The 20,059-nt window shown below is 49.7% G+C and overlaps 1 protein-coding gene across 2 annotated transcripts in view; it reads right to left on the bottom strand.

The window, feature by feature from the left end:
- Positions 1-595: 595 nt before the first annotated feature.
- Positions 596-20,059, bottom strand: part of PHF14 (PHD finger protein 14) — a 122,460-nt gene continuing 102,996 nt past the window's right edge. The window contains exons 18-19 of one of the 2 annotated variants that reach the window (XM_044679450.1): positions 19,233-19,313; positions 596-759 (exon numbers count right to left, since the gene is read on the bottom strand). In XM_044679450.1, the coding sequence (XP_044535385.1) occupies positions 19,269-19,313 (45 nt within the window). In that variant the 3' untranslated portion in view covers positions 596-759; positions 19,233-19,268. The remainder of the gene's footprint in view (positions 760-19,232; positions 19,314-20,059) is intronic. The other variant, XM_044679449.1, reaches the window with a different exon arrangement.

The raw sequence follows: 20,059 nt of genomic DNA, 5'->3' as shown, positions 1-20,059 counted from the left end.
TCCTGTTAGTCTCTGGTTCCTAATGGGCAAGATGGAGACAAGGCCAAATGTGTAACTCACGGAGCACAAACTGCCCGCTGGCACTGCGGGGATTTTTAGGCTGGGCCTCAGAGGAAGTGTGTGTGTATTGGGGGGAGACACCCATATAGGAGAGCTCAGATGGCTCGAGCAAATTAAAAAACCAAACCTCCTCAAGGCGGGCAGCTGCTGCTTTGCCCCGTCCCACTGGGATGGTCATCGAGGTCTACATGGAAAACCGAGAGGTGTGCTTGGAGATGGGTACTTGGTTCATTTTGGAAACAGCCTGTTTCCTCTTGGAGCCCTTGAAGCGGTTTGCCAGAAATCCTCCACATCGGAGATGAGCCCCAAAGAATGGGAGGAGGCCCTCAAGTTCAGCCAACCAGGGCCCCGAAGCCCTGGACTCTCTGAGGCCTGCTGGTGTGGGGCCTTCTCCATTGGAGGGGACAGCTGGCCTTTTGGGTTCTGAGGAAAATGTCAGGAAAGGGCAGAATGGCTGGGGCTACAGCCGAAATGTGACCGTTAAAAGAAAGAAGAGATACCTGCGAGGGTGAGGAAAAGAAATGCAGCCACTGGCCGAGCTTCCATGGTGGACTGCTTTATTAGAGTGCTCTCTTAGGACAACAAGGACTCTGTCCGCTCCTAGCCCAGCCACGTGGGACGCCGTCACTTCCTGGAGTGTTTGTGCTCTAGGCTGAGATCCGGGGGGCCCTCCTTTCTCTCGGCTTCATTCTCATCCTCCTGTGGAATGGAAGTGTGAAAAAGAGGCTGTGGGCACCAGCAGGGACACTGGCAAAAGCCTAGCACTTGGACTAGGAGGAGACACCCAACACCCCACCCGGGCTCATGGGCTTCTGCGCCACTCCCCGGACCTTTGGAGGGCGTCCTCACTGCCTCCCCCTGCCCTGCTCCCCCTTCCAGAGGACAGATTTCAGCCCGGGACCCAGAGGCCTGGGGAAGGGCTCCTTCTCCTTTCTCAGAAAGTAGACACTTTTCTTTCATGATTTGATGTAAGATAATAAATCTCCCTTCCGAGCCACTCTGTGCGCCGGGCATCGGCGGCATCGCGTCTGGCCCCATCTAGCATATTTCCCTGACAGCTCTGCCCATTTCCCAATTACTTGTCCCACCATCTGTTATCTGAAGATCAGTCAGGTCTAAAATAGGAAACATGAGCGTGTCAGCCTGGCCTGGGTTTACAATCTCCTCCACCTTCGGCTCGGAGAGGAGGGAGCATAATTCACCTGTGCCAGCCCGCTCCCTCCCTCCCTCCCAGCAAGGAGACTGACACCAGAGCCCCCCCCCCCATGGCAAAGCAGCTTGTGTCCAACAGGAACCGCTGCCCCCCACCCCCCAGGCAGAACCAAAGAGTCGCTGCCCCGGCATTGTAGGAGCCAGCGGGTCACCCACCCCCTGGCCCAGGCCCAGGGACTCTCTTCCATCCCCGGCCTAGAGAGCAATCCGGTCTTCCCAGCCCTTCTGGCCTTCCAGAGAAAAGCAGCCTTGGGGGGGGGGGCGCGGGGAGGAAGGCCCCAGAGGCCTCTCTTTCCTCACTCCCAGGACAGACACACCCCAGACTTTCACAGACATGGTGGGGCATCCAGAGGGGGCCAGCGGAGACCTGGCCCATCCCCAGCCCTTCACGGGTTCTGCAGCCTCCGCTAGGACAGGGGGAAGGTCCTGAAGCAGAAGGAGAGCCCCGAGGGAGGCTTGTCCACCTTCCCACCAAGCAGGCTACAGGCAGCCAAAGCCTCCCACTGGGCTGCTGGGCGGAGGGTGGGAGACAAGGGAAAAGGAGCCCGGGAGGGGGAGGGGGTTCTGCCCAGGCCTCTGCTGTTCCAGGGACCAATTCTGGGAAAGGGTTGGGGAGGGGGCAGCACGGTGCCCACGGAGAGCGCCCTGCCGGCCATCTTTGGCACCCAGGCGTAGTTCGCCATCCCTGGCCGCGCCTAATGGCACAAGCACAGGAAAGCGAGCAGGGCTTGGAGCCCGCAGCCTGAGGCAATAAAGTCAGGAGGGTGACGTCATGGCGGTGAGTCCATCTGTTCTCAGCGAAGATGGAGGACGCACAGGCGGAGGGGCTCCCACATCCTCTGCGGGTCTGCCCCCTCCTTAAGGGGTGATGCCTAGACCGGCGAGGGCGAGCCCAAGGCAGGGTGCCAGGGGGGCAGCGCCCCAGGACTCTTCTCCCATCCCCCAGCCCTCTGCCCAGCCGCCCAGGGGGAGCTAAGGCGTGAGGTGTGACTCCGGCACTTGGTCTCCAAAAGGTTTGCCCGCCCTCCCTCCCCCCCTTTGCCTCAGACACGGTCCAGGCCAGCTTTCATCATCCATGAGGAGTCCACAAAGGCCGGAGCCCCGGGACCACCGGATGTGAGCGCACGCTTGGATCAGTGCCTGCCGCGAGTGTTGAAGCAGCTCTCCTGGGCACTGGAGGAAGCGGAGGAAGCCTTTAGGGAGCCCTTGCTGAAAGCCAAGCAGCGGGTCCAGGGGGACAGGCAGGCCGGACGGTCCTACCTGGGGCACGGGGAGGGCTCGCTCCGACTGCCCCGCCCCACTCGCAACAAATAGCCCGCGGAAGCTGTGGGGTCGCGTCTCAGCCGCACAACCGACATGGCAGCTGGAGACCAGCCCTGGGCAGCTTTCTGAATGCCTCGAGGTAGAGGGAGTGAGCGTGACGGGCACCTTGGAGAGTGCCTAACGCGGCACAGACTGGCTCCACGAGCTGCCCCGACATCCCTGGAGCCTTCATCTACAGAAGCGCTTCTGGGGGGCAGGATCGGGCTCTGAACCCCACAAAGGGGACTTTCCTCACTATTAATGACGGCGACAAGGATCATGCAGCACCTTCGAGTTTGCAAAGCACTTTATAGGCATTAAAAATAATAATACTTAATGTTAGACTTAATTGATAATACTTAATACTTCATAATAATAATAACAGCTAGGGGCAGCCAGGCGGCTCAGTAGACAGAGAGCCAGGCCTGGAGGTGGAAGGTCCTGGGTTCAAATTCGGCCTCAAACATTTCCTAGCTGGGCAACCCCAACTGCCTAGCCCTGCCCAGTCTCCTGCCTTGGAACGATACTTCATATCAATCCTAAGACAGAAGAGAAGGTAAAGGTTTCAACAACAACAACAACAACAGATGATAATAGCTAGCACGGATGGAGCACTTTAATTTTGCAAAGGGGTTTACGAATAGGATTTTGATCCATCCTCACATTAGCCCTGGGACATAGGTACTTTTATGATCACTCTCTTATGGATGAGGAAAACGAGGCAGAGAGGTGAAGTGACTCACCCAGGGCCTCGCTAGTTGGTGTCTGAGGCAGGAATTCATCTGAAATCTTCCTGACTCCAAGCCTGGAGCTCTTGGCTGCTCTGCCACCCGGCTGGGAGCAAGATGCTCCCTTGTTCCCACTTTAGATGAGAAGCTGAACGTGAGGGAGTTGCCCAGAGGTCTTCTGAACTCCAAGGCCAAAGCTTCTTCCATTGTGCCAAGAGGAGGACACGGCTCATTCCAGCGGGTCAATTCAAGTCAGCCGCCATTTATTTCAAACGTCTGTTTCTGAAATGGGATGTTCAGACCAGACCTGCGTGTGCCCTCCTGGGGTTTCCTGGTGTGTGGGGTGCTGGGCACAGGCCTGAGTAAGCAGGCTAAAGAAAGAATGGTCAGCTGTGTCAGGCCCAAGGGGGACGGCACCAGGAGAGTCTCAACACTTAGCGATGGAGCGATGGAGCTGCACTGCCACCCTACGGCATCCCAAGCCCATCATCTTTTCCAGACAGAAAGGCTCTGGGACTCGGTCCTTCTGTGCCCCGGGCAGTCACTTCCACTTTCTTTCTCTCGTGCTCCGGGTCCCTCTCAGCTCGGAACAATCGGGGGATCTAAGCACAAAGAGCCGGGGCTCTCGGCCACACCAGCTGTGGATCGCCGGACACTTGAGATGGACATGGGCGACTCGCCTCAGATGGCAGGGCTGCTGCCGCTCTGAGCACGAAGCGCCGGGGCATCTGCTCAGTGAAGAGAGGAGCATGGTGCCACGGATCACATTCTCAGTGACAGCCTTGACAAGTCTGACATTTGCTTCACGGATACTCAGAAGCAGCATCCAAAGAACAGAACTACTGGGACCAGCTGAGCTGACAGGCTTCCTTCCAAATGGCAGCGCTCATTAGGTTTTGCTGTGGAGACACTGTGCGTCCTTCTAGGCTTGCAGCTCACTTTTCACGGTCCTGAGGCGTATTCACAGTGGCATTTGCTCGATGGCTCCAGTGGCTTCTGCACTTTTCTCCGTGTCTGAGCCGCAGAAACTCCGAAGAGAGGAGAAACCTGAGGGAGGTTGTGGGGGCCCCCATCTAAGGGGCAACAGGAAAGCACAGCCCTCCTGACGGAGGGGCGTCTGTCTGCTCAGGATGGCCTGCGACTTGGATAATGGCTCAGAGCGTCATTTTCCCATCCTCGGGCAGCTTCCTCCCTCTCACTTCAGCAGGCTGAAGACCTCGTGGATGCTTCCAAATCATACACGTTCCATTAGTGCCCGTCCCACAAAGCTCCGCCATGCCCTGCTCGGCCCGTCCGCTTCTCCCTTCTCTCAGGAAATGACCATTCCAAAGGCTCCACCTTCCCCAGGGCCTCCCACCCAGGTGGGTCCTGTCCGAGCTCCTGGGCAGCATGGCAGCCGGACGCCTCATTTCCTTAGGTACAAAGGCCTGGAGGAATGCTTAGGGAAACCATCCTCGTGTTTCCAGCGATGATGAGGATGCCACTCTCGGGCAGCTACAAACAGTGCAGGAAAACCCTGGAGAAATGGAGCCAAATACATGGGGTGCCTCTATTCTGACTGGGGAAAGCCCTCATCCACCTTCCTCTCCCATGAAACACCTGAGCGGTCCTAGCCCTGAAAGAGTCCAGAGGAGCCTCTGCCAGAGGCAGTCTGTGGCATCCCTCCAGGTACAAATGGCTGGGGCCAAAAGCAGCTGCCTGATAGGCGCCCAGTCCTGTTTTCTCATTTTGTAAGCCTGTCCCTTCGGTCTTAGAATCCAGCTAGGAAGTGTCTGAGGCCAGATTGGAGCCCAGGACTTCCTGCCTCCAGTCTTGGTTCTCCATCCATCGAGCCACCCAGCTGTCCCTGAGGCTCCATCATGTTTGCTGTAAAGTCTCTCTTGAATAGTCCAGAAAGACAAGTTACTGTAGGACCATCCACACTGACAGCCAAAGCCAGGCTCCTGCTTTAGTGACTCGGAAAACAAAAACTAAGCATGCTCAGGCAGCCCTGAGTTCATGCTCACCATCTTCCACGCCTTTAACCAAAAGGCACAAAAGGCACATGGGATAGCGATGAGGAGAAAACTACCCAGGCTGTAGAAGCTGATTGGGAGGAGGAGAGGAGAGGGAGGAGACAGAGAGAGGCAGAGACAGAGACAGAGACAGAGACAGAGACAGAGACAGAGAGACAGAGCGAGCATGGCAGAGCATCCCTCCCTTTTAGTATCAAAGAGGAATCTGCTGGGGCTGCACAATGTGGGAAAATTCATCTCAATAAATGAAAAAATATTGACCCTAATGAACATGTTTTAGGCCAAATAAGCCCACTGCACGCTTCTGACCAAAATTAATTAGAGTTTGTAACGTTCTACAACTTCACCATAATTCTTTAAACGCAGCATTTATTTCATAGCAATAAACATTCGGTTCATTAAGTCAAGCACACACGTGTGACGTGGCCGTTCTGTACTCTGGGACACGGTTTGCCAAGGCCCTGGATAAGCAATCGAAGACCACAATGAAATGTGCTGAGCTTGAGGATTTGGCATTCTTATTTCATTTAATACAAAGAGCAATTAATCTACTATTTTATAACTGGATTCCAACTCTAGTGGACCATGAGAGATACCGAAATGAACTTACAAGAGACGCTTAATTAAATTTACTGTAAAAAGCTCCAATGAAGTCTCTTATGACACAAGAAGTTGCATATTTAACTAGAAAATATAAAGCTACAATATGAAATCAGGCTTGGAAATTCTTAATACCGCCGGCTAAAATATGGGTGCCGTTAAATATAATAAGTATTAGAAATAATTTTCAGACTTCTTTTCCCTCTTCCTGGTGACTTAAAACCAGGGAGTCCATTCAAATGGCTGGTTTGTGTCGAGCTTCTGCTGTTAACTGTCCTGATCCCTTTGTCAAACGCCAAGTATGGTAGATGGGAGGGCAATGGAGAAAGCAGCATCTTCTTCACAGGTGTGACCAACTTCCAATCCTTACTCGGGGGCTGACAATTCCGTTTTTTGACAGTCAGCTGGATGGCCATCTTGGGTTTTTCACTGGTTATCGGGGGAGTGGTCAAGCCCACACTTCCTCCTGCTCCTTCCTCTCTCCGGCCCCCGTGGTACATGGGAACTTTCTAGCTCACGACCTCAGGAATCCTCTTAATTCTTGGGGAAGTGGGAAGCACGGGGCTTTCCTGAGCCTGCTGAAGCTGGGCCTTTGGGGGACTTGGCACACCGTTAGAGGCAATGAGAAGTTAATAATAATAATAAAAACGTTGTTTCTTCCAAAGTGATCATGGCAAGGGCTATCCCGGGTGGCCAGCCATACCAAACTCCCATCATCATCACTATGAACTGACACGTTTTCAAATCAATGAGCTACACCTCAGGGGTTTTCTGCGGATGCCAGGGGTGTGCTGTTGGGCTAACTGACCTCTGAGAGCCCGTCCAATTATAAATTTATGATTCTAGGGTTCCAATTCGCCCCTATGAAAAACATTTCAGTACAGCCACATGTCTACACTTCTCCTAACATGCTAACACGTCTCTCAGATGACTGGAATCTCTCAGAGAACATTCTCAGCCACAGGCCTCCCAAGTATCCATCGTGGGACACGCTAATTTGGAGAGCCCTGAATGTTCAGCTTAGCAATAGTGTGACCACAGCTCCTTCCACAAGACGTCTACACAAGGGCAAAGATTCTCTCATCACCAGGAGCCTCTCTGGGAACGTGATGTGAGGAGTTCTCTGGCTGTGTCTATGACCCTGTGACTGATTATAATCTCACTATACACATATCAAAGGTATGTAAATTACTGGCCGCAAGAGGCCCAGATCAGACTCAGAACATACCCAAGTTGGCCAACATCTGACCCAAAAAGAGAGCAGCCAAATGCTGTATTGGTTTAGAATGTAAACTCATCTGTAAAATCTTATGAAGAAGGATGGAGAATTAAAAACAGCATCAAGCCATGAAGTAGAAAGAAGCGGTAGAGGGAAAAGCAGTTTAAAGAAAATTTGGCAAGAGATCTAACTAAGTCAAGTCATTCCAACAGCAATTCATTTATGGATGAAAAAGGGAAGGCGAGAAGAAGAAAAACAGAAAAGACCCGCAAAGATTGTTTTCATAAACTGTTTTCACCATTGAGGGCAACAGCAAGCCCATAGTTGTGCTCTAGAATCACTCTCCTCCATCACTACATATACTTGGATGATAGACAGAAATGGCACCATTCTGGAGAACAATCCGGAACTCTGGCCAAAGGGTTAAAAAACTGAATGTACTCTTTGACCAGGAACACCACTGCTAAGTCTGTGTCCCAGAGATCAAAGGCAAAGGAAAAAGACCTAAAAAAACAAAAATATTTAGAGTAGCTCTTTTTCTGGTGGCAAAGAATTGGAAAGTGAAAGAATGTCTGTTGATCAGGAATGGTTGACCCAACTGAGGCATATGAATGTGATGAAAATACTATTATGCTACACAGTGATGAAGGGGATGGTTTTACAAAAACCCGTGAAGACTTATATTAACTGATGCAAAATGAAGTGAGCAGAACAAGGAGGACCATGTACATAAAAACAGAAATCTTGTAAGATGATCACATGGGAAAGACTTAATATCTATTCAAGACCACAAGCCACCATCATTCCAAGGGAGTCATGATAAAAAAAGGCTCTCCATCTCCAGCTAGCAAATTAGTGGACTTAGGCACAGTGAAGCAATTTTTCTTTTTTTTTAATTTTTCTTGCTTTTTTTCCCTCCTGGTTTGGAACATGGCTAATGCTGAAATGTCCTGCAGGATTTTATGTATAGTGGGTATCAATTTCTAATTGAAAATAAAAATAAGATTTTTATTTCACCCCTTTCTCCTCTCCCAAAAAGAAAAATGGTATTAAATGATGGTATAAAGACTGAAAAAGCAGGCAGAATAGACATACATACATATATGTGCATATGTATGTATGTATATATATATATATATGAAATATATGCTAGAAGAGACACAATCAGGAGGAGACTGATGGATGAATTTCTGAGCTATCTGAAGATTTATCAAGGAATGGGAAAAAAATCTCAGACCTACTTAATAAGTAAATAAGGCTCCTATAGCTAGAGCAACAACTGATTTATAAATGAGAATTGCTATAAAAATCATCTCCATCCACATCCAGGGCATGCTTGATGAGAGCATTAGTGAATATGCAGAGGTTCCTGCAAGTAACAGTCCACCACAGATCCCATCTTTACTATTTTGCAACGAATTGAAGGGTAAATAGAATGCAAGATGCCATGGTGGGTAATCTTTTTTTAATTTAAGAACACAAAGCGTTTGATATGATAGAGCAAACTGATGCCTTCAGGGTTCTTTCTCACCGTGGTGCCCCCATCCCTTACAGTAAAAATCATTCAAAGATCGTAGAAAGATAGAAAACCAGAAACAGCCTCCCATCATAAACATGAGGCAAGATGTTCCCTCACTAAGAACGTCATGGACTGTGGAAAAGAAAGACCCAGCAGTGGATGAGGAGGTCCTCCAGATGTTCTTGTTCAGAGGACAAGAACATCTTGTTGGGCTTGTTGGATGAAGATGGAGGACCCTGGGGAGCCTCCTGGCACATATACCTGGAAGGGCGTCTAGGGGGCCCCATAGTGCACAATATATTGGGCAGGAAAAGCCTAAATGGGATGATGGAGGGAAGAGCATGAGTGAAGAATAACCACAACATGCATGTCTAGAACAGGCTGCCCACATGAGCAATGAGTTGGACCCAGAGTTGAACAGAAAGTGGAGACCAAACTTCACAGGGCCTTCAACAACCCCTGCTTCTCCTGGGAACAAGGACCTGCCTTCTAAGGCCAACACGCCATGGCACTGGGGCTGCCCTGTGCCCGGGCCTGGGAAATGGCGGCTTCTGATGAGTATTGCACAGAATGGAGCCAACAGAGAAGACAGATGACAACATACATTCGAGGAAGGCCTCTGGGGGACATCACTAAGGAAATGCAGGCGAGGGCTGACCTGCAGGCAAGGCCAGAGAGTTCCTCTGGCATCTCTGTGACGTCCGGGGAGAGCAAAGGCCTGGGACAGGCTCAACAGAGCCCTTGGGGTGAACTAACGGGAGGCGACGGTAAGAGACACTCAGGTTTGGGCTGGGATTGGCCTGACCAAAGGAATACCCACATGTAAGAGGTCTCAGATCCACTGAGGACACGGCTAGCCTGCTCTGGTCAGACGTGGCTACAGCTGGGCTCACTTTTTGGTTCAGAAGTGCATGGAGAAGAGGAATGAGCTCCAACACCCTAACGAATGTCAGAAGCTGCTGGATGCTGCTGGGAGTGGCCCCGGGCACAAAGTACTGGGCCTGGCTGGAGTCAGGAAGACTCGAGTTCAAATCCAGACTTGGACATATACTAGCTTCGTAACCTGGGGTCAGTCACTCAATCACTGCCTGCCTTGGTTTCATCAACCGTAACATGGCGGTAATAACAGGATCTCCCTCCTAGGGTTGTTGCAAAGACCTAGTGAAACCCTTGTAAAGTACTCTGCAAACACTAGCCATTCCATAGTAGATTCACTGGTTTTTCAGGGCTGGGAGGGGCCCCCTTGTTCAACCTCAGGACCCACAATCCCCTCACCAACATCCACAACCAAGGGCCACCCAGCTTCTCTAGGAATATATTGGAGGAAGGAGGAGCCTCCCCTCTAGGGCCAAACAAAAGCTGTGCCCTCCCTGGCCCATTTGGTGGTAGGTGACAGCTATGAAGTCCTAATCCACTCTTCCCCTTCTGAGGCTAGAGTCTCCCTGTCCCCCCGAGGAACCTTCACAAGGCAGGGATGCCTCAGGGCCACTGGGCTTGGGAGGGTCCTTAAGATGAGACACACAGAAGTGAGCTCTGGACTCCACGTGTCATACGACCAAGGAGGGCTACAATGAGAATATCGGCTCCATCTTCCTGAATGCTATGTTTCCTGCCAGGCACGGCTTTTCTGGCCCAGGTTTCACACAATTAATGAACTAAGCTTATTTTTGTATCCCAACAAAAATCTTTGGAAAAAAGAAGTCTTTTTCAACGCCCTTCTTTTCCATAGATCCCGCAGAATCGGCCTGGGTCATTGCATTGCTGCTAGTACAGAAATCCATTACATTCGGTTTTACCACATTCAGAGGAAGAACTATAGAAGTGGAAACACAGAAGAAAAACAACTGCTTGAACACTTGGGTTGATGTGGACATGGTTGGGGATGTGACAGTAAACGACCACCCCAATGCAACGATCAATAATATGGAAATAGGTCTTGATCGATGACACATGTTAAAACCAGTGGAAATGCGGGTTGGCTATGGGAAGAGGGGGTTGGGGGGGTGAAGGAGAAAGTAAAAACATGAATCATGTAACCATGGAAAATTTTTCTAAAAAAATAAAATATTTAAATCTTTAAAAAAAAAATGGATGCTCTTTTTATATCCTTCTGAACACAGACCCTTCGCCATTTCCAACCCCAGTGAGTCCTTCTTTGTAGTAAAGAAAGGGAAAAGAAGCCTTTAGGAAAACTGAGGGCCACGCCTGGTAGCATATGTGGTATTCCAGGTCCATGGCTCTCCATCTCTCCAGCAGAAGGCTCGTCCTTTAGCTGGGGTCAAGTTTGCTCATTACCACTCAATGGCATTTGATTCTCCCAGGCCCTTGTAAAAACTCAGCACCCCTCACAACTGCCCTGAAGCCGATTTTTTAAACTCAAATATAAGACAGATTTAAAACTAATCTCTTCTATCTGTTCAGGATTGGTTGGATCACACGGCATCTCAAATTCCTTCCAAAAAGAGTGTGATTGCTCTACATCTAGGAATCAACCTTTTAACATGAAAACCAACCAATAATTTTCAAATGGACAATTTAATGACAACTCGATTTTCTAATTTGATTTGATTTATAACAAATGGTTATTTTTTCAGATTGTTTGGGCATTTTATTCTAGTTCATCAAGAGGATGTCAAGTTGCTTCCCCCAAAAGCTAAATCATATGTCTTTACTCTTGATTCAACTCATTCCCAACATCGTTAGGTTCCAAAGGTCCAATGATATAAGGTTCTAAAGCAAAACCAAACCAAAACAAGCCACCATGGGTATACAGGAATGGGGCCAGAAATCTGAGGGATCTAGTCATGTTCCCCAACAGAGCCTGAAGCTACTTGCCCTGAAGCAGGGTTCTGGAAGCTAGGATCCTACCTCAGGAGGAGGGCCGTGCAATGAGCATGCTTCCCACTCTCACCAAGGTCTCCATGTGGCCAATAAGGCTGTGTAGAGGCTTGGCCCATTCCCTTAAGGTCATCCTGTACTGGGAGAAAGGCCTCCCTTCCATGTAGGAGTCACAAATACAGATTGCCCAGGGGCCAGTAGATTGGGCACCTATGGCTCATTTGCATGAGGGTCTTGGGAAAAGCCAGTGGGCCTGGAATGTGAGTGAGGAACAACCTCCAGCACTTTGGAAGGGCTCCTCATAGAGAATTTATAGAAGGGCAAGACTTACACAAGCTGGATGGTAAGCCATGTCCCTGCAGGGAAGACCTGCCCTCTCAGCTGGGAGGATGATGGAAGGCCCATTGGAAGAAATGGCACCTGATGTGACCTTGAAGGAAGAGAAGGTCTTCAACAGATGAAGACCTGATAAAGTACAGCTCGGCAATGGTTTGGTCCTAGTAACAGGAAACAAACTGAAAAGGGTTCAGCTGCTTATCAGGGAATCTAAAAAACTGTATTCCCTAGAGAAAAACTCTGCAAATGTCTCCATTTCAAGCTGGATGCTCTTTTCCCTAGAGTGAACCATTAATCTTCATACTTCCTCTGGAAATTAATAGCTCATTAGACACTCAAGTGACGCAACTTGTACAGCACATTAGTTTTTCATGGTTAGAATCAAGGAAAGTTCATCTTGCTTCAAGAAAATTTAAGCCATTAAAATTCTTGGAAGTTTCATACACTAGACAAGGGTAGGTACTGGACTTGCCATGTCAACAAACTCCATAAAAATGGCAAACCCAGCCTTATCTCCACATCCAAAATCTTGGGCACAAGCAGTTTGAAGGAGACAAGATGGCGCCAACACCCATCTGGGGGTGCCAAGGACCCAGCCTCTACCTAAGAGGGATACAAGATTAGTCAATGCTACTGACCAAAGAAGTGTTTTCTATATCTCTGTTCATTTGAACCTAGGAGATTTCACTTTACCTGTAGTTTGCTGGTGATGGTCACATAGCAAGTGAGAGTGAGACCTGAGACCTGAACTGATTCAAGTCCACACCAGCTGGCGCCTGCCTGAGGTCCAAGCACTTTCATGGCTCTAGAATCGATCCTTGGGGCAGCTACGTGGCACAGTCAATAGAATGCTGGCCCTGGAGGAAGGATGACCCAAGTTCAAATATGGTTTCAGACATTATTCAGCTGTGTGATACTGGGCAAGTCACTTAATCTCTATTTGCCTCAGTTTCCTCATCCATAAGACGAGCTAAAGAAGGAAATGGCTAGCCACTGCAGTATCTTTGCCAAGAGAATCCCAAATGGGGTCCCAAAGAGTCAGACATGACTGATTAAGTAACAACAAAGAATCAACCCTGTCATTTAGGACAGCCCATTCTTGAGAGCCACAGTCCAGGTCAGTCTCCAAATCTTGGAAAAAGGCTTCTAAGGCTAGTCTAGGATTATGAGAAACCTCTGAGGGAGGCCAAAGAATTCAGTGCATCCAGGAAAGAAGCTATATCTATCTCCAAGGCAGCTGAGGGCAAAGGGGAGGAGGAGGGAAGTCCAGAGGCCTCACAGGCTTCTCTTCTCTCCCTCCCAGAGGTAAATTCAATCCAGCAAACATTTTGTGTAGCTCACTGGGCTGGGTTCAAGGATCTTTTTAAAATTGTCTAGATTGTCCACTTGCCAAAAAGTTAAAAATGGACCGTCCTTATCCTGAAGTAGTTTCCTATATTATAGTGGTGAGAAAGTCTAACCCAGATAAGTAAATACAAGGTCAAAGGAGTTCTGAGAGAACATCGCCAACTGGGGACATCAAGGAAGGTTTCCCAGAGGAGACAGCGTTGGGGCAAGGCCTTGAAGAACCCAAACCTTGCTTTGCATGGTAGAGAGTGGCCATCTGGAACAATATTGAGAGGACACCTGGGATACCAGGGTAATTTGAGCCTTTACTCATGTGTCTACACCCCATGGAACTCAAGTAGACTTAGCTTCCACTAGCGCCCCTGAGGAAATAGGCTCTCCAAGAGCTCACTGAGATGGAACCTCCAGGAAAGGCTCTAACAGCTTAAGGCTGAGAGAGGAAGAAAGGGATAGCCTTCACCTGGAGTCAGAGCAACAGGGAGGGAAGAGCTGAGTGTCCAGGAAACCGGGCAATCTGTGGCTGAATAAAGGCTGTGGCCTAAGGAAACAGGGAAGGGGTGAGGGTGAAGTCTAGGCTTGAACAGGAGTGGGTGAAAGCCAGGGAAGTTCAGAAGGCAGTGACCAGATTGGGGAATAGCTCTAGATTCATGTGTGGAGATGGTCTTCAGGCTCCCTGGAGATAAGAAGAGGTCCCCCCAGGAAGCTGATCCATGGACGCATTAAAACACCACCCAGCAACCTAGGTCTTAGGAAAAGAATGGCCTCAGAAGCCACAAGCCCTGGCCTCCAGATGATCCTTGGGCATTGGCCCTGGGTATATCCCTCAACTCTAGGTGCTTCTGGAAGCTCCCTAAGACCCCCCTTCCACCAAGGAAGGAAGAAAGGGACCTTCTACACTGGCAGATGGAATGCCTTATATCAATGAAGCCGCAGGCCTATGCTCAATCCCTGGATGACCGTACCTCACTAGGTAGGAAGACCTCCCAGAACTCCCAGGAGGGCAGAGAGGGCAGGTCCAACAAAAAGGATCCACTGCTCCAAGAGAACTGACATAAACTCCTCAGACACCAGCTGGCCCCCATATTCAGGCATAGGTGGGCCATGTCAGTGCCCAAGTCTCTTCCCATTTTGTGATTCTCATGACTGATCTGACCACACGAGGCAGCGTTATTGAGGCTCCTTTGCTCAGTCCTTTACCATTGACACACAGCTAGGCTCCTGCTTCATGCTGGAGTCAACACGATAAATGGCCTCCATTCTGGGTATCAGAACACTCGGTTCTCTAACCAATGTGAATCAGCAACTCCCCTTGTCAAGAACCCAAAGATCTGGCCACAGAAACACAACATGGCGCCACTGATGACTACAAAGGCTAAGTCCAGGTTATTTCTTGCTAAGCTACAAATCCATTGAGAACCATGAAATGTTTGGGAGATTGTGGAAAAGGTCCAGGGTCTTCAGGAAGTTTTTACCAGCTCGGATTCTAAAGTGTCCATAAAATGGCCACAGGCTAGGCACCCCTTAAATGACTACCTACCTAAGCAAACTGAAGAGAGAAAAAGCAATGAAACAATACGAAAAGAACAAAATAATCACAAAAATCACCGAATGAGAAATCTGACCTAGATCTTAGGAAGAGAAAGAAAAAAAATCGTGAGCATGGGATATACCCCACAGCACTTGTTATCTTGGTTTTATATATGTGTGTGTGTGTGTGTGTGTGTGTGTGTGTGTATAAAGATATGTAAAATTTTAAACCCTCCTTCCATTCTAAAAGTCAATATTGAGTATTGTTTCCCAGGCAGAAGAGTGGGAAGGACTGGCAATGAGTGTTAAGTGACTTAATTGCCCAGGGGTCCCAAAGCTATGAAGTGTCTGAATCCAGATTTGAACCCAGGACTTCCTGTCTCTAGGCCTGGCTCTCAATCCACTGAGCCACCCAGCTGCTCCCTGTCCTGATCATATAATGATTATGGGAAAATACAAGATGATTTCTGCAATATTGTGACATAACTGACCCCATCCCTACCAAATAGCTATGTAGCATTCATCGTGGAGATAAAGGATGTCCAGTCTTTGGGGGAAGTTGGGGTGTGCACTCCTTCTAAGACTGAATCACTTAAAACCAACCTGTCCCCTGACAACCCCTTGCTGCACCCAGAGCACCACTTGGGATCTGTAAATCCGCATTTTCTTCCTGTTTCAGAGGTTTCAGGGAAGAAGATGGAGGCTGAGAAAGGGTGGGGAAGAGGTTGGCAGCTTTTGAGAAAGAAAGTTTGGACAGGACTCTGGGACGAGAGTTCTTTTATTCCCAAATATGCTGGTGTAAAGGGGATTGGTGGTCAAGGCTCACAGGCTATTCACTTTTTTTGACAGCTCCTAACACATTCCAAGGGGAGGCACAAGACCCCACCATCGACCAAAGCAGGATGCCGTAGAAGCCTCCTCTGAGCCAGAGTGAAGAATGACTTGAGAAGCACCTCAAGAATTTTTTGAGTTCAAACCCGAGTCTCAGAGAAAAACGTCCCCACACAAATGGAACTTCCAAACTAAGAGAACTGGGGAAGTATTCGAAAGGGAGAAATCTCAAGGTGTGAAGGACCACAGAGCTCCAGGGATGACATAATAGATAAGTTAATTAATCGATCACTTAACCAGGCATTGTAGAAGGATTTCTTCAATTTTATGTTGTTTTGCTTTTTGGCACGAACAATGAGTGAAACCCAGAGTTTAACAGGAGGAGGAAAATGTGCTGGTTTGCCTTGAGGAAACGGAAGTCCCTCGAATGATGTCAAGCTTCCCCTGGAAACGAAGGTCCATCTTTTCATACTAATGTGTGAACACAACTGAACCCCGTCGGCCAGAGAGCAAGAGAAAGGCACAGGGAGAGTGTGAGCAGGTCCTCTGAAGAAGAACTGGAGGAAAATCTGCCATCCCAGAAAAGCCTGGCGGAAGAGGAGAAGGTCCTTGTCCTGTGTGTGTGAGCGCCAACAGGGGTGTGGCTGGAGAGCTCCACTGGCTGCTCAAAATGGCAGGACAAAACATGTGTAAGATACTACGTGGGCGAGGGCCAGGGGAGAAGGACTGCGGGTGTCCTTGGCTGGCCCCGGGGGGCTGAATCGGGACAAACAACCGAAAGGAAAGGTCAGCCCGGATGTCAGGGCCAACTTCGTAACAATTGGCACAGTGGCCTTGGGAGGTGAAGGGCATCCTTGACTTGGAATCTTGAAGCAGATACTGGATTGTTGCTTGCTGTCCACATTAGAGTGAGGCTTCCTTTTGTCCACGGACTGGATGACGAAGCCCTCAAAGCCCCTTCTAGCCTTTGCTTTTAGGACTTGGAGTCTACAATTCTGGCTAAGTGGCACAGGCTTCTTGCACGTGGAGGGGATGGGGAGACGTGGAAAGGTATCACACAGGATAGGCAGGCTTAGAGGGGCTGCAATCAGCATCACTGGAGGGAAGTCTAACACCAGAGAGACCACCGATTCGCTGGAGGATCAGAGTATTTTGGATTTTTAAAAAATCACAGGTATGTGATTAGGTGACAAAGGGGAGAAGGGAATAAACATTCACATAGCAAGTGTGCTGAGTACTTTGTAATGATCTCATTTGAGATTCACAAGAACCCTGTAAGGTAGGTGCTGTCATAATCCCCATTTTGTAATAAGGGAAACTGAGGCAGAAAGCGGTGAAGTGACTTGCCCCAGGTCAACCAAATAGTGTGTGAAGCTGGATCTGAACTCAGATCTTCCTGAGTGCAAGCCCATGTTCTGTGCTCTCTGGCACCCCCAGGAGCCTTCCACGGGAATCAGACTGACTCTGCTGGCATGTTGCTTTCAGTCTCTCAACATTTCCACATCTGCACCCACGCACAATCGTTAGATGAGAGCAGCCCTGTAAGCCCCCTGTGCCTTCGCATCAGCTCCCTTCTCCCTAAGCCTGTCTCCCCAGGCTCTCACCTGCACGGCCAGCTTCCTAGGAGACCGTCGACGTGATTGGTCAGAACTCCGTGAATGACGGGAAAGGACCTGCTACTCCATCACACGCCCACACACGTGGGTTTCTCCTCTGGGCTTTACCACGTTCTACCTTGTATTATACTCACGTGTGTCCTTTCTTATCTCCCCATCACACTACGTGCTTCTTGGGGCAGCCCAAACCCACATATTAAGCCCTTACTGGCTGGATGCAGAAAGCTCTCCCTCCTCACTCCTTGCTGCCCCCCAGTTTCCTTGACATCCTCTAACTCTCTTTTCCCTCCTCGCCCCTCCACCGGTTGTCAGTGAGAGCTTCCCTCTTGATGACTTCCTGTACATATACCTGGTTCTTTACATGCTGGCCCATTAGACTGTAACTCCTTTTAGGCAGGGCAAGGTTTTGCCCTCGTTGGCATCACCAAGGCTTGGCACAGGGCTTGGCATAGAGAAAGCACCCCAGAAATAGCTGATGATTGAAGGACCCAGAGTGGCAGCTGCCATGCCATGGGGACCTCAAAGCTGTCCTTGAGGGGCAGCTTCTACATTCTACTCCAGCATGCTTTATTTGGGGCAGAACAAGCATTATAACCCCTCCCTGCCCACAAGTAATCCCATTCCCCAAATCTCCTAGTGGAGGCGTCTCTCCCCAGCTCACAACGCCAGAGTCATCTCTGACTTCTTGGCAAGTCTTGTTTTCTACCTTCATAGCCTCCCTCGGATATGTCCTCTGCTGGGCACTCACAGAGCCACCAGCTGAACTCGGGTCCTCCTCACCTCTTCCTGCCCAGATTCCTGCAGTGATCTCCTAATTGGTCTGTGTGCCTCCAGCACCCCCCTCCATCCCATCCCTCTTCCATTCGGTACAGATCTGATGACATCCCCACCCCATCCCACCCGCCGGGATCGAATGGTACGTCATCTCTCATGTCCTCCATTTTAGAGAACGTGCCTATGACTCAGATATGCTCACACTGGGGGCACCAGGGAGCCCAACGAGAAGAGGCTGGAATCGGCTGGTCCAGGCCAGCACTCTTTCTGGAAAGCTTGGCTTTACAGCACGGGGGCTGGGGAGAAGCCCTTTCCAGGTGGGCTCTTAGGTTCTCTTGAGAAGAAAGTCCTTTTTGGAAGGAAGCCCTTTTGTGTGTGCTAATTCCTGTGAACTCCCTTTTTCTACCCCTCCTTTTTGTCATTAGGCCATTAGGCATGGCTCTCTGGGAGGTGGCAGATGGAAACAGGGAGAAATGGAGATGGTGTAACATATCCTAAAGAACACTGGCTTTTAGATCTGGCCCTCCAAGCTACTGGTCCAGAGGTCTTGCCTCCCCCAGCTCGCACAGGGCAGAGGAACTGAATTTTAGAACGATGGGCTTGCGCCATGTTTGGGCATGGTGCAGACCCATGATTTCTCCCGGTGAGGGTGCTCCCTCCACCTGCTCTGCCTCCAGCGTCTTGAGAGCTGCCCAAGGTAACGAAGCTCTAGCTGGCATGTCCGGAGTCACCTTGATGAAGGTCGACTCTACGTCTCCAGGCCCCCACTTTCCTCTCACATATAACCCAAACAGCTCCCTGACTCACGCGAGGATGAAGCTCCCATCTGTAAAATGAGACAGTTGGCCCTTCCTTCTTCCCGAGCCCCGGACCCGAAGCAAAACCAAGTCCCTCACTAGCACGAGTTCTAGCCGTACCCCAAGTTGTGAATTCAGTAAGAAGTAATGAATCGTGCCTTATTAAATGTCTCATCGCCTTATCGCAGAGTAATTAATTTCTTCTATCACGTTAATGGCTTTCTTATCATCGGGAAGAGGCTAATGCAGTTTGAAAGCTGAAACCGCCACATGACCAATTAGAAGATTTGTGTCACTCAGGAAATGGGCTGCATGTCACATCATCATTTTATATCAGTTCCTTCCCCAAATAGAACCTTTTCATTTTTAAATTGTGCAGATATTTCTCCTGAAAGAGGCCCGTGGAGGAGGGAGACCCTTGGATTGGAAGTGGGGCAGCCCGGCCTCTAGCTCCAGCTCCCAGGGACAGAAGGTTAAGCATTGCCCCTTCTCTGGGGCTCCGATTCCTCACCTGTCCATGAGAGTCGCGGCAGTCCAGGCTCCAGTCTCAGCTCCAGGGGACACGAGGTAAAGCATTTCTCTGGTTCCTCCCCTGTCAATGAGAGGGCGAGCCAAGATCATCTCCGAGGCTCCTCCCACATGTAAATCTAAATGTTTCTCGTATGTTAAACCTCATTTTTAGACCCCTGCCTGATTCTGTCTGCCCCAAGCTTAAGGGTGGGAGTTCAGGCCGAGTTTGCGGGACTCTGGGAAAGTTGGGAAAGGGTCCTGCGGCAAACTTACGTCCTCCCAGACAACAGTCTCACATAACCCTGAGAGCCTCGGCCAATTGTAGGTCAAAGACTCTGGAGCCCCTGGACTGGCAAACAAATGCTCGTGGAAGATGCTCGTATCGGACATCTGAGCAGGAGCCGTGTGCTACCCCTCCTGGGGCCGGGACAGAGGAAAGGGGCCTCCCAGAACCAACTGCCTACTGCAATGAAATGCCCAGCTCCACTTTATTTGAAATCAGCACTGATTTTAGGACCAGTTTGCAGGCCAGATTTCCTTTGATACAGGATCATCTGCAGGAGAATAGACTCTGCTATTTGGTGAACTTGGAGGGAACTGAATGCAGCAGGAAGAGGTCTTTTGACTACGAATGACGAAAAAATCAAGGTGGGCAGGTTTGAAAAAAAGGCATTCCCTTTACAGTCATCCTCAATTATCAAACAGAGTGTTTGGGACAAGCTAAACATCCTGGGTCGCATCCCCTGCCACCCAGCACGCTTCCAGCTCACTACCTTACCATCAAGGGGATGCCAGTAATCTAGGGTGGGCCAAGAGAATCAACTCACT

The sequence above is a fragment of the Gracilinanus agilis genome, chromosome 5 (genome assembly GCF_016433145.1).
Source record: "Gracilinanus agilis isolate LMUSP501 chromosome 5, AgileGrace, whole genome shotgun sequence".
NCBI classification, from domain to species: domain Eukaryota; kingdom Metazoa; phylum Chordata; class Mammalia; order Didelphimorphia; family Didelphidae; genus Gracilinanus; species Gracilinanus agilis.
This window is presented reverse-complemented; position numbering and strand designations above follow the sequence as displayed.